The 14,317-nt window shown below is 41.1% G+C and overlaps 1 protein-coding gene across 1 annotated transcript in view; it reads right to left on the bottom strand.

Moving 5' to 3' along the window:
* Positions 1-14,317, bottom strand: part of UST (uronyl 2-sulfotransferase) — a 271,049-nt gene that overhangs the window by 117,570 nt on the left and 139,162 nt on the right. Inside the window, exon 4 of the mRNA XM_045011208.1 lies at positions 7,954-8,033. Within this exon, the coding sequence (XP_044867143.1) occupies positions 7,954-8,033 (80 nt within the window). The remainder of the gene's footprint in view (positions 1-7,953; positions 8,034-14,317) is intronic.

Here is a 14,317-nt window from a genome sequence, read left to right as displayed (position 1 = left end):
CAGTACATCGGCAGTCACACTCGGTCAGTGAGCAGTGCGCTTTGGCAGGGCAGGGGATCGCAGGCTGTGGACACTGGAACTCACTTTGGAGCTAACTCCAGCCTGGATAATGCTGCCTTTGCATTTGTGGGCAGCTCTATCCAGGCTTGTTGCAATGCTGGGGGGCTCACCCTAAGTGTGGTGATGGGGTTCTATGGAGAGGGCAGCCTGCTTCCAAAGGCTGGCAGGGGCAATGTGGATGGTCCTGGAGGCAGTGTGGACTGAGGTGCACTGTGGGATAGGTGCCAGGGTATCCCTTAGCCAGACCCTGTGCTAGCATCCTTGCCCCAGCACACAGCTCCTAGAAAGGACAGGGCTATGTTTTGCTTGCCTCATCCCTTGGGTCCTCAGCAGTGACAGCTCTCATTATTTGCCCTCTTTTCTCCTGAATCCCCCCCACTTCCCCAGTCCCTATGCCCCCAGCTTGCCAGATCCCCCCCCAGAGGATTGGGGGGAAGGTTCCTTAGCAAGATGCAAGAGCTGTTGCCCTGATAGAAGCCAATTCCTTTTCCTGGGAAGCATCAAGAATTCCCATCAGGGTGATGGTCTTAGCCCTTCTCCAGTCATCTGTGTTTCATATCAGTCTCAGATGGGAGGTATCTTATACCTTTGGAACCTTCCCTCTAGCAAAGACTTCTTTCTCCGTCTGCCTTACTCGGTGGCCTTCTGATTTCTAGGAGATGGGTAACAGTGAGGAGCAAGTTGTCTCTACTACTCTATTATTGAGCTTCCAGGCTGCTCTTGGAGGAAGAGGGATCTCTACTTCTCAACCTAGATGCAGGGTTTATGGTTTGTTGCTGGGTTTTTTTGTTTTTTTTAAAAAGGGGGTGGGGTTTCATCCCCTGTAAATAGTTGCACTAAGAGGTACTTTCAGTGACTCCTATTTATCATACAACGCACTTGGAAGGAAGGCTAACACACAGGCCTGCTAGCCAGGAGATCTAGATTCTTTTCCCTGTTCTACCACCACCTTTCTGTGTGCATTCCTCTGTTGCCTCTCAGAATCTTCCCAACCAGTAATGGGTGAAAATGACTTAATTTTGGTCACTTTCACGGTTCTGAAATGAAAAAAACAACCTGTGTTTTTGCCCTTTTCATTCTGCTGCTGCTTGCATAATCTCTCAGTACTCGAGTTGTCTGCATACTCAGGAAGAAAGCATTGTGCACCTCTTTACATTGGGTGGTTACCTTCAGAACCAGAAGGGCTACATTTTTTTTTAATTTAAAAAGATATTTTGTAGAAATTACAGTCTCAAGTTTGAAAGGGACTTAAGTGCATACTTGATTTTAAACACATGAACAGGCCATTGACTTCAACGGGAGTACTCCCATGCTGAAAGTTAGGCATGTGTTTAAGTACCTTACTAAAGCAGGTCCAATAACTTAAGACATCCTCCCTTTCTTCCATTTGCCAGTGACAGCTTCCCAGAACACTGTCAAGTAAGCTTAAATCATGCTTTATATATGGCTGTTTTTAAGTTGCAAAGTGTATTAGAACTGTAAATTATTTAAATTATGTAATTACTTTTTTTGGCTTTGTTTTAATAGTTACAGTTAATTTTCTCCCCTGCCTTGATACTGTTTCCCTGACTTGAGCCACTGGAGAAATAATCCAGACATTGGGATTTGAGTTAGAAGGTGGCATAAAGCAAATTTTATATGTATTATATTTGAGAAATTAACTGAGGTTTAAACAAGAAAATGTTTGCATCTTTGCTGTATTTTGGTCCTTTGATCTGATAAGATATTGGGAAAGTATTTTACATGGCAGCTACAAACATGTTCCTTCAAAGTTCCTGCACTATCTTCTAACAATCCTGACCTGAAACATTCTCATACCCTGAGGCAAGGTTTTAGACATTTTTTAATGGAACACTAGCTGTTTCCGCCAAGGCTGGCCATGCTGTGGTGTGCTAAGAAAAAAAAAAAGCGGGGGGGGGAGGGGCTTTCCAGGTTTCTGCCCCAGACTGGAAGAAATTAAGGTCCGCGGTTTTTAAACTAAAAGATGAACATTTTTTGTTTGAAGGTTTTTTTTTTTTGTTTTTTTTTTTTAGAAGATAGTAACTAACAAAATGAATCAGAGTATAATATTTGGTACTCTAATTCATAATTCTTGGTCCTATCAGCATTATGTGATCACACTTCCTTTACATATCTTTAAAGTCCAGGCATTCAATATGTTTATAGTTTTAAAAGGTGACTAAATCCAAGCCGGTGGGGGGGAGGAGTTAAATGTGAATCTCCTGTAGTCTGTTTATATAGATGTGTTCTTCTGACATCTGTACCATGCACATTACTGGCCCCACAGAGAATTTCTACAGCATATGGACCTCCCCTCGGTGGCCTAAGGCTGGTGGAACCACCTTATGCCCTTATGTCTCACAGTATTGGGGGATGATACATACCTTGTGAGCGGGATGAGGAGTGGTCAGAGCACGCTGTGATCAAGCTATTCTGGAGTGCTCCAGTGGCCCACAAGGGGTGATATAGGATGCCATAAGCTAGAGCAGCTCCTAGGGTACTCTTAGTGACTCCCATTTTGCAGATAAATACAGTTAAAAGGATGGCTAAGACACAGGCCTGGATATCAGAAAATCTGAGTTCTTTTCCCACTTCTTCTACAGGCTTCCTGTGTGACTTTGAGCAAGTTTCTTAATCTCCGTTTGCCTCTCTAAAATGGGAATGCGCTTACCTACTTCTCTGGGAGTTGTAAAGTCTAATTCACAAATTCCAGTTTAAAGCCCAAAGGGACCATTAGATCATGTATTCTGATCTCCTGTACATCACCGCAGGGCACAACCATGGGTGGGGCTGGATGAGCCACAACTCACCCAGTTAGCACCCAGGCCCACACACATCAGAGCCTGTGTGACTGTAGAAACTGGCCAGCACGCGGCTGAGCTCGTTAGCTGGCGTAGGGATCTGCCAGGGCACAGATGCACCATGGGTCCAATTGCCTTTGGCACTTTGGATAAAAGGAAACCTACATGTTTCAGTTTTACAGTAGTAGCAGCAACATAAAATTATCCTGGAAGAACTGAAAAGAAAAACATGGAGAACAGATTAATCTTATGGGAATGCAATACAAGAAGCACTTATCTGTGTGAAGAGGATGTACCACACTGTTAAGAGCAGATGAGCTGGATCATCTACCATTCCTGCCCCCCTCATATAGTACTTTGTACTGTCTTTGAAATATCCTTCTCTAGAAGTCTGCATAATCACAAGCAGGTTCCCTTCACTGTTCCTCGGGCATCCTACTTGCCTGCTCTTGTATTTTGGTAGAGAGCAGAGTGAAGAAGCAGGTGTGCATTGTGGGAAATGTCTTATTTAAAAAGAAAAGATTTTTTTTTAAAAGGAATCCAATGTGGAATAAAACACTTGGAATAAAAGAATCATTTTTAAGACTTAGGATATTGAGACATCGAAAATGCAATAGTGGTGGCGCATGGGAACTTTCAAACATTGCAAACATTTTTATTTCTTAAAAGTTCATATAAAAAACTGGCTCAATATTTCATACTGTGTCCTATACCCATGTCTACAGCCATAAGTTCCAAGTACAAGCAGGAATGCTATTTCACAAACTACACATCAGGAATCTGGAACCTCAGAGAGCGCTGCAACCAAGCTGGATGTAGGTTGCTTGCGCTGTGAGGTGGCCTATGAGGAATCCCCAAACATTTTTCCCTAAGCCCCACCTTCCAACCCCCCCCCAAATATTGCACCTGAAACCTGAAAACCCCCAAGATGCCCTCTAGCTTTTGGATTGCAGGAGGAAGATACAGAGCATCAAAAAGAGAGAGATCTGCCTTTTACAAACAAAAGGGTTCCTTAGCCTGACAGTCCGCAGCTGATGGCTGTACAACAAAAGGTGACTGCAGAGACTGTTGAAATTAAATCTACAGTTTCCAACCTACAGACCACTGTGACAGATTCAGAGTGCACTACAAGCTCTGTCCAGACAGATGGGTGAAGCAGAACACTGAATTTCTGAAGTGGAAGAGGATTTCAAAGAGAACAAATTACAGGTTATGAAAAGCTATACAGTAACTCCTCGCTTAATGTTGTAGTTACGTTCCTGAAAAATGTGACTAAGAGAAACGATGTTAAGCGAATCCAAATTTCCCATAAGAATTAATATAAATAGGGGGAGTAGGTTCCAGGGAAATTTTTTTCACCAGACAAAAAACTATATTATATATAATATAATGTATGTGTGTGTATACATATACATATATATACACACACACACCCCTCAACCCTGATATAATGCTGTCCTCAGGAGCCAAAAAGTCTTGCTGCATTATAGGTGAAACTGCGTTATATCGAACTTGCTTTGATCCGCCAGAGCGCACAGCCCTGCCCCTCCCGAGCACTGCTTTACCGTGTTATATCCGAATTCATGTTATATCAGGGTAGAGGTTTATATATGTGTATACACACACACTATAATTTTTAAACAAACAGTTTAATACTGTACACAGCAATGATGATTGTGAAGCTTGGTTGAGGTGGTGAAGTAAGAGGGTGGGATATTTCCCAGGGAATCCCTTACTGCTAAATGATGAACTGGCATTTGGCTGAGCCCTCAAGGGTTAACAAATTGTTGTTACTGTAACCACACACTCTACAAGGCAGCACGAATGGAGGGAGGGGAGACAGCATGGCAGACAGAGACACATACCCTGTGTGTGGGAGAGAGAGAGATATGCGCATTGCCCCTTTAAGTATGCTGACACCACTCTACTATATACATTGCCTTTAAAAAGATCAGGAAGTTGAGACAGCAGCTGCGGCCAGCAAGCTCTCTCCTCCTGAGCCCTGTCCTGTCCCCACCCTGCTCTATATGGAGAAGGAGTAGGGGGGAGGGGGACACCCTGATATTGGCCCCTCTTCCCCGTCCCCTGCACAACAAGCAGGAGGCTGCCGGGAGCAGCTCCAAGGCAGAGGGCAGGAGCGGCACATGGCAGTGCGGGGAGGGACAGCTGAACTGCCAGCAAGTGGTAGCCTGCTGGGCAAACGCTGCACAGGGAACTTAGGGTAGTGGGGAGCTGATGGGGGGCTGCCGGTCCACCCTGGTTCCAAACCCCCACCAGCTAGCTGCAACGGGCTGCTCTTCCTGCAGGCAGTGACAAAGCAGGCGGCTGCCAAACAACATTATAAAGGAGCATTGTGCAACTTTAAACGAGCATGTTCCCTAATTGATCAGCGACATAACAACGAAACAACGTTAACCGGGACGACTTTAAGTGAGGAGTTACTGTAATGATATCAAAATGATTAACACCAAGCTAATTGATCTAGAAAGCCACTCACAATGAAATAACATCAGGATTGTGGGTGTCCCTGAGGGAAGAGAGAAAGGTAAACCCTCTAAATTTGTCCCTAACCTAGTAACTAAGCTATTGGATCTGCCAGTAGATTTTTGTTTCGATACAGAATGGAAACACTAGGCTCTTGCCCCCCAGCCAGCTGCAGGAGATCAGCCTAGAGCATTGTTTCTCAAATGTGGCCACATGCGGCCTTTCTTTCTTTTCTTGTGGCCACAGCCTCCTGGGTGGTGGTGGGGGGGTGGAGGGAGCAGCAAGGAGGGGATGGTCCCTGCCCCCCTCTTGAGCCACAAATGCAGGAGGCGGTGGGGTTCAGGCTTCCGGCTTCAGCCCTGGTATGGTGGGCGCTAGGCTCTGGCCAGGGGCTCTGACCGTGGGGCTTTGGGCTCTGGCTGCACAGCAGTGGGCTCCATTCCCCTGACCACTGGGCTTCAGGTTCACCCCCTTCCCATCGCTGCCACCCTTGGCCCTTCACCCAATCATCCTATCACCCCGGCCCCCACTGCCACCCTATCCACCTGTCCATCCAATGCTTACTTAGTCCCCCAGCTTGCTAGGGCTGAGTAAGTCTGCTATGAAAAGTGATATTTGCATGTTTGTTAATATCGCTTTTCACTTCCTCCCAGCTAGCTAACAAGTCTCTGCTGTGAAGTGATATTAAACATACAAATATTACTTTTCACAGAAGCAGACTTACTAGCTAGCAAGTCTTAAAAAAAACACCCTGCAACCAAAATCAAAAGAAACAACAACAAAAAAATGACAAGAACATGCAAAGCACCTTATTTGTGTTTCTATTTTGTTTAGGTCCAGTAAAGAATGGAAACATCTGTATGTTGTTATTATTGAGACTGCAAAAACACCCCTACATAAATAAACTACTGTGATTGGGCATGTATATGTGCATATGTATTCATTTTTCCTAAGGTTAATTAAGTATTTTAGGAAAAATTGTCAGAGTCCACCAGCAAGAGTTGGTGGCCGCACTCTGAGGTCACCAAAAATTCTGTTGCGAGAACCCCTGGCCTAGAGCACTGATCATGAAGTTCCTGAAATTTACCACTAAGGAACTTATATTGCAGAAATCTAGAGTGGGGAGAAAGGAGCTATTATGTGGAGAACCAGCAATTAAAATACTGCTCTATGTCCATGATGTGATTGCAACAAGGACAGCTTTTAACCATTCAAAACAATTGGCCAGGAAAATGAACTAGAAGTGTTTTATTAAATACCCTGCAATGCTCCACATTAAGAATGGCAAGAAGGGAGTACCATTTTGTTCCCCTCAAGAGGCAGAAAAATACTTCAAAAATCTGCAAGAGGAGACATCTATGGAATAATCCAACTATATGGAATTGCTCTCTGAGATCAGATATGGCTGCTCTAAACAAGTTGATGGCACTAGTTGATACTGATGTACATTCCTTTTCTCTCTCCCTCTCTCATTGGGGTTAAAGAGTTATCAGTTTATTTCCTATTGCCTTAGATCATGGTATTGGTGCACCAATGTACAAACTATCATTTGATTACTAAATGTATGCGTGTGTGTGTGTGTGTGTGTATATATATATATTATTGCTTTATTAGATGATGCTTCCTTATGGCCTTGTATGTCAAGTTGGCAATAGGTGGTTTACTATACTTGTAATGTCTGGGGCCCCAGGGGCTGTGTGCATCTCCAAGTCTCACCTGAGCCAGCCACCCCTTTGGGTGTCAAGTGTGTATTTTTGGACTGTTTAGTCTTTTTGATTGTATGATACTAATCTCTTTACTGTGTATTTCTCTCTCCACTATCTTTTCTGTTTTTTCACTTATTTAATTCCTCTTTCTGCCTCACCTCCCCTACCTCCTCTCTCCCTCCCCACCCAGTTATCCTCCCATGCTGGGAATTTCCTTCTCACTCATGTAGTATATATACTGGGGAGCAACACCCTACCCCTGGATTATATAACTTTTGCTGCTAAGATATGCAAGAACTGTATGCTGCTCAGGAAAATTTGCAATTTCTCATTTATTCACAAAGTGATTTTAATCCAGTATATTTTAACAATGGTGGCTTCGATAATTAAGTGTCTCATAAGAATAAGAACATAAGAATGGCCATACTGGGTCACACCAAAGGTCCATCCAGCCTAGTATCCTGTCTACCGACAGTGACCAATGCCAGATATCCCAGAGAGAGTGAACCTAACAGGTAATGATTAAGTAATCTCTCTCCTGCCATCCATCTCCACCCTCTGACAAACAGAGGCTAGGGAATCAACTGAAAATCTAGCAGGAACTTCATTAATACATGATACAGTACATACTTTTTTTTTTAAGCTGCAAATGTCATTAACTAAAATTGCCTCGTGTAGTTAAAAGCATGCAATGGCATGCAGGCTGATTAAAACAAACTGTATGAATATTCTGTAGCAAAAGTCTTACCCTTTGGCCATATTTGTGTAGCTTCCAGCATCAAAAGAGATTTTTCTCACAGCAATGGCATACATTTGTTTGAAATTGAAAAGATGCTAAAAGTTACTTCTATTAACCCAATAAAACGAAACAAGAAAGCTTTGTAATTGGGAAAGTGCCTTACCTTGAAAAGTTGAGGAAATGAACGTGTCTGGTGAATAAATAGGGCTGCTCAGCAGTGCTTATGTTTTTAATCAATTCCATCTAAAAAAAATTAAACAAGAATTTCAACTAAATCAAAATTATCAAATTAAACCAAGTTGTGTTTTTGGACAGAAATGGCAACACTCAAACACTATATACGGTAATCATTTAGTAGTTTAGACCTACTCCCAAAAAAGTCAGGCTAGGACTGCAACTCTAGGGCTTGTTACCCATGTAAAAAGGCAGAGTATCATGAATCTAGAATCAATGTTACCATTGTATCATAGGAATCAGTGTGCTATACCATGAGTTTATACACTTCCAAAAGTTAATTTCTACTCTAGACAAAGGTACAACTAAAATCCTAATTCTAAACCTACCCAAATCTGGATCTGAATTTTGAAAGTGGCCTCTATTTTCAAAATGGATCTAAACTACTAACTACAGTTCCAAAATATGAAGTGTTTGAAATCTGCATCAGAAAATGTGGATTGAGACTATTACTGTTTTTACATAATAACAGTTCCTATCATCACCAGATTACTGAATGGGTGGATGTCTGCTCATATATAGAAGCCGACATTTCCCATTTCTTCTTTTGTATAGCATATTTAAAATGTGAATATAATTCTACATTTGACAGAAATCTCTTTTCAAATAATGGCCTTTTGGCCTACTGTTTTCAAGACATTTTAGCAAGGGCTTTTAGAATTAAGTTAATTTAATTTTGCATTATTAAAGATAATTCAAACTTTTTTCACGTAAAATAGCTGATGTGAAAACCTGAGTATTATATATATTATACTCAGTTTATATTAATAAATTCTCATGTGTGCAGACTTCTAGTTTTTACAGTGATCTGGAAAATGTCAAGGGCCTGAACACGTTAAATGAAATATGTGCAAAAAATTCCAAACATTCTTGTTACTCTGACTTCCTGACTTCTGCTCTTCTCTGATTTTCTAATTGGCAACATCAAAAACTACAAGGCTGTATTAGAGAATAAAAGACACCGAACATGACTGAATTTGAAGAACACAATAATTATAGTGGTAATTTTACAAACTGGGTAGTGGAAACTAATACACAACGTGGGAACAATCCATAAAGAAAAATAGAAATGGAAGATGAAGAATTCCTCTAAAGTTCTGCTCTAACTTGTATAAATTCATATACTAAACACAAGTAAAATCAAAATTGAGAGGTCATGAATTTTGAAGATTTTTTCATAAAATTGAGGGAAACAATTTTTCCTTAAAATTGTATGGCATCTTACTCGCCACATGCAGAAACAGACAAATCTAGCATCAAGCCTATCATTTAACAGATTTGAAACCCACAGAGTTCTAATGAGTAATCATGCTAAAAACCAACAGAGTTTTAAAGAGCTTTATACACCTATGGTCAAGAGACCATTTTCTTTTAAAGGGACATCATTCTCTGTTAAGTTATATAGGACAGTTTGAAAATCCTATAGAAAGAATTCACAGGAAAATGCAAATCTATTGTATTTTTCCATAAAGCAACTCGACCACCCACCTTCTGAAAACAGCAAGGGAAAAAAGGGCATGAATCTTTCCTTCTCTTGCTTTGGGATGAGAATTTTGGAATGACACACCTACACATAAGTATGCCAGGCTGGAGGAGGATACCTTACTGTGGAAAATGTAAAACCCACTTTTACTAACTGACCCCCATTTTGATCTGGTGGTCCTTTGTCACTGGTTTTAATTTATAGATCACAGTCTATTGTTTCTTATCCATTATATTTTTCATGATCTATTTTAGGTTTTTCTAAGATGTCTATCGCAACTGGTTCCCAAGTGTCATGCCGATCCTTATATATTACATCTAGGAGTTAGAATAAAAGAAAATAAAAATCCCTGCCCTCAACAACTGATGTTCCCCCAGATACGTATGAGAAGCAATGATGCAGCCCCAGGGTTGTCTCATCTATCTTGTTAAGCATGGCCTTCTACTGTCATTCTTGCTCCACCATGTGAGAGATCAGGACTACCTTTACTGGCTGCAGTCTACAGAGATTATAAACCCTATGGAAGGGAGAGAGCAAAGAGAGGGCTGAAAGGGAGAAAGATAAGAAAGGAGGAGAGATGCTAAGGAAAAGAAGGAAGGGGGGGAAATGTTGGCTAATATCCTAATCTCCTACCAATGAATTCTTAAAGGGCATCAAATAGCTCTAATAATAACAGGTAATTAATCCTGGAGGCAATCCTGATGAGTCATGTGAAAATACAATGACTCACTTGACTAAACGTTTTATTAATTTTTTCCCTAATAAACCACAAGCTAGAGATGCATTGCAATTGTCCAGTGTAATCATTCTTAGTAGCCTCTGGATTCCCTGACCCAAATATAAACAGATTTCTGTGCAGCTCCCCCAGCACAGTGTTCAGAGACTAGTAAAAATGCTGTGGCAAAGAATCCAGGCAAAGTAACGCAGAGAGCTTGACTGAGTCATTTTTGAAAGCACAGAACACCGACATTTTCCAACAAGAGTTACTATCTCCATCAAACAAATGTCAGCATGATACATCTGCTGGAAGGGTGGTGGCTGTATCTGTAGAAGACTGTCATAATATCATGACATAATCATCATCCCATTCAGAGACTTACCTTGCTTTGAGAAAGAACAGGAAAAGAGGTTGCAATGATTAGATCTCAGGTGTCATCTTTTTAAAAAAAACAAAACTAAACTAAATTACAGGATAACCGAAACAGCCAGAACTATATTAAAATACCAATATATCATTAAAAAATTAACTGTATTATTTCACCTGCATGAAAGAGTGGCACACTGGAAGTCATTCACTACTGATAAATATTCACTTCACTGTATCATCCTGGTGCTTAGAGTACTTGATGAAAAACATTAATTATGCATGCAACTCTCTCTTTAAAATATATTATATGACTGAGGTGAGGATGGTTGCATGCCCTGTACCATATATTAATACAGATGTGTCTCTCTCTCACAAGCACAAGTTTGGTAACAACAACTTGATCCACATTTTTCCACCTCAGTAAAACTAGGTATCACCTAAATGCCAGTCAGGCCCATGGAAGTCTCAGGAATGGAATAGCAGAGAGCGCTATAGGTCAGCAATGAAGTGGATTTGGAGAGTTGCATGCTGATATTTGCACAGCACCTGACTGCAGTGTGTCTTGTAGCAGCAGCTAATTAAAGTCAATCTCAATTTCTTGAGCTACAATAATATCCACTCACACCTGAAAACAGACATAGGATTTTGTTTTGAGTTAAAGCATATTCATATTTAGAGGCTTAAGCTACAATGGACTCATCAGCAGATGAGGATAAGCCTATAGTATGTATATGAACAAGCAAGCGTGGTAAAAGACAGCAAGAAAGGGAAAGTAGGGCCCAACAGGAACAGTGCAGATTTCAATAAATGAGAAGGACATAGCAAGGAAAAATCACAAAAAAGAGTCTAAGAGAAAAACTGTTAGAGGAAAGAAGCATAAATGCGTGTGATGTTTTGGAACTCATATGAGCTCATGATGCCTGTGGCCATGTTTTCCATGGGCCTCACTCCAATCCTCACTCTGAGCAAGATCTATAGGCCTGCCTTAGCATGGGAGGCAAGACAAGAGAGAAGATCAAGGAGAAGGTGATGCCAAATGGGGAAGAGAAAGGAGACACTGAGGAGGAAATGAAAGTGGGAGAGGGAAAGAGGGACAGACTTTGTGAAGAAAATGGAAAGAGAGTAGATACTAGTGCAAGCCATCACTGAGATCCTTCCCAGGCCAGCAACAGGTAGGAGGGAGAAACTGAGAAATGAGAGGAAAAAGTCTAGGAGGACAGATGGAGGACACAGAAGGAAGGAGAGGAACAGTAGGACATATAGATTCTTAGAGGGTATAAATATAGAATCACAGAATATCAAGGCTGGAAGGGACCTGAGGAGGTCATCTAGTCCAACCCCTTGCTCAAAGCAGGACCAATCCCCAGACAGATTTTTACCCCAATTCCCTAAATGGCCCCCTTAAGGATTGAACTGACAACTCTGGGTTTAGCAGGCCAATGCTCAAACCACTGAGCTGTCCTACCCTACCCTACCAAAGGGCAGACTGGAGAAAGGGGAAGAATTAAGGGAGTGTGTTCACTGTGATAAAGGACCTGAGGGAGGGTTCTATTGTCTTTAAAGGGATTCATGTCCTCTCTCTGGATACTGCCATGATATCTCCTGCCAGGGATTACTTTTAGCCTAGATAATGGAGATAGTTCTGAAGAGCAAATAGTTTCCCTTTGAAAAGCACTAGATTACACTAAATGGTGTATAGTATCCTTGGTTCCAGCTCACTCTTAACTTACTCCATTCAAACACAGGAGTGGAGGGAGAGGGAAGGAATGGGGAGTGGCAGGAAGTGACATCAAACCCCACGATGTCTCCAACAAATGCAGCCCTTGGCAGCACACCAGTGCTCAAGGTTGGTTGCTGTCCAAAAGTGAATACCTACTGGTATGTACAATTGTACTTAAGAAAAAAAATACATAAGGCAGAAGTTACTCATAGGTATCTGGGGAATTAGCAAATAAAAGTAAGCCAGCCATAATAGCCTATCTACCCTACAAGAACAACTGTGCTAGCACAAGTTTTCTGCCCTGGTTAGTGTTGTCTCTGTTATAAAACAATTTATTATCTGTATGAACAGAAAAACCTGGTTCTACAAATCTATGAGGGAGCAGTGATTGAGCCCATAGAACAGAGTTTTAGTCTAGGACCTGACTAGCTCCTCAACCCAATGAGCAAATCAGGACCTAAATAAAAACAATGTTTATTAACATGATTTCTTGATTAGGTTCTCAACTTTAATGTTGCTGTAACAGTTTTCTGCACTGAATTTTAAACAGAACTATCAACTACTCAAGCCCAGATCCAGATGCATATGCAAATAGCAGCCCTGGAAGTCTCAAACTATTTTTAAAGGAAGGTTTATCTTAAACCCACCAAAGCAAGAACATCAGAATGAAGGGTAAAACTCAAAGTAGTCACTTCCTCCTCCTTACAGGGAAGTCTCAAGTTACCATCCTCAACACAAGAAGATCTTCAGTCATGCTGTGAGAAAACCCATCAAGTCAGGATGGATCAGCATCATCATTGCTTGAATTCAGGCTGCTGCTACATTTTCAGCAAAAATCCACCAGGTGGCATAGTGAAATGCTCACAAGAGAACGGGATGGGGCCCCTTTATACCCTTTAAAGGGTATATATAAATGTGGTGGAGGGCATCCAGCCATATCATTGATCAAAAACTAAAATAATTCGGATTTGAAGATAGAGGAAAATTGAGATGCACTATTAGTATTATTAGCTCCCTTGCTCAGAACAATTGCCTTTTGTCTTTTTATTTATAAAAGGCATGTTTTGTTCCATGAGAAACAAAATCAGTAGATAACCCTGCCTGAAGAATTTGTTTGCTGTCCAAGTGGTTTTTTAAACTGCTGTATTTCATCAGAAGTGAATTCAAGTTCAAAATGTAAAAACACTGAGGCTGTCATGACTTTCCAGCGGCACAGTGGTGTCAGTTTACAATCTCCACTAATACTAATGCAAACACAGAAAGACACGCTTTCTTGCTCTCGCTCTCTCAGAACATTTTACCTTCTTACAGTTTTAATGTCAGTCTTTTAAAAAAGCATGCGAGGTCAAGTAGATACAGGTATCTCTAGGCATCGTTTATCACTTTCATCTGCACTGCACTTCATACTTCCTTTTGGTAGAAAATTCACATCTGCTTCATCATCAGAAGAATGTCAATCAGTCTTCATTTTCATCTCTAAGATGGTGAGAATTCCTTCAAAAACTTCTTAAGTGTCCATACTGCTCTGAACATTTTTCCATGGCAGGTTGTTTTTTATAAGCAGTTATTTTTTAAAATAAACTGACCTTTTATTAGTATTTTACAGTTCAAGTACATAAAAAGCTGACTATCCAAAACAAGGGGAGGGGGAATTATGTAATTTAATAGGCAGGGAAAATTGCTCTCATTGGACACCTGCAGTAGTAAATCAATACACAAGTACAGTCTTGAATCAGAGTCCAAAAGGTTTAAACAAGAGATTCATTTAGGCATAGGGCCATCTACTGATGTAAAAAAAGGTTAATTAGATATTAGTATTACAAGAACCACACATGATATTAATATCATATGTAGCTCTTGTAATACAATTTAAATTAGAACATCTGAACAATCAGTATGACCCTTCTTGGGGTACCCAGGCACCTCACCAACACTTGCCCCTAGGATGAGAAAGTCTTGTCTGTGCCCACTGTGGTTCAGGTCCCTGATTCCACAAGCCACGG

The sequence above is a fragment of the Mauremys mutica genome, chromosome 3 (assembly GCF_020497125.1).
Source record: "Mauremys mutica isolate MM-2020 ecotype Southern chromosome 3, ASM2049712v1, whole genome shotgun sequence".
In the NCBI taxonomy this organism is placed as follows: domain Eukaryota; kingdom Metazoa; phylum Chordata; order Testudines; family Geoemydidae; genus Mauremys; species Mauremys mutica.
Note: the sequence above shows the minus strand (reverse complement) of the source record. Positions and strands in the feature narration are given on the sequence as shown.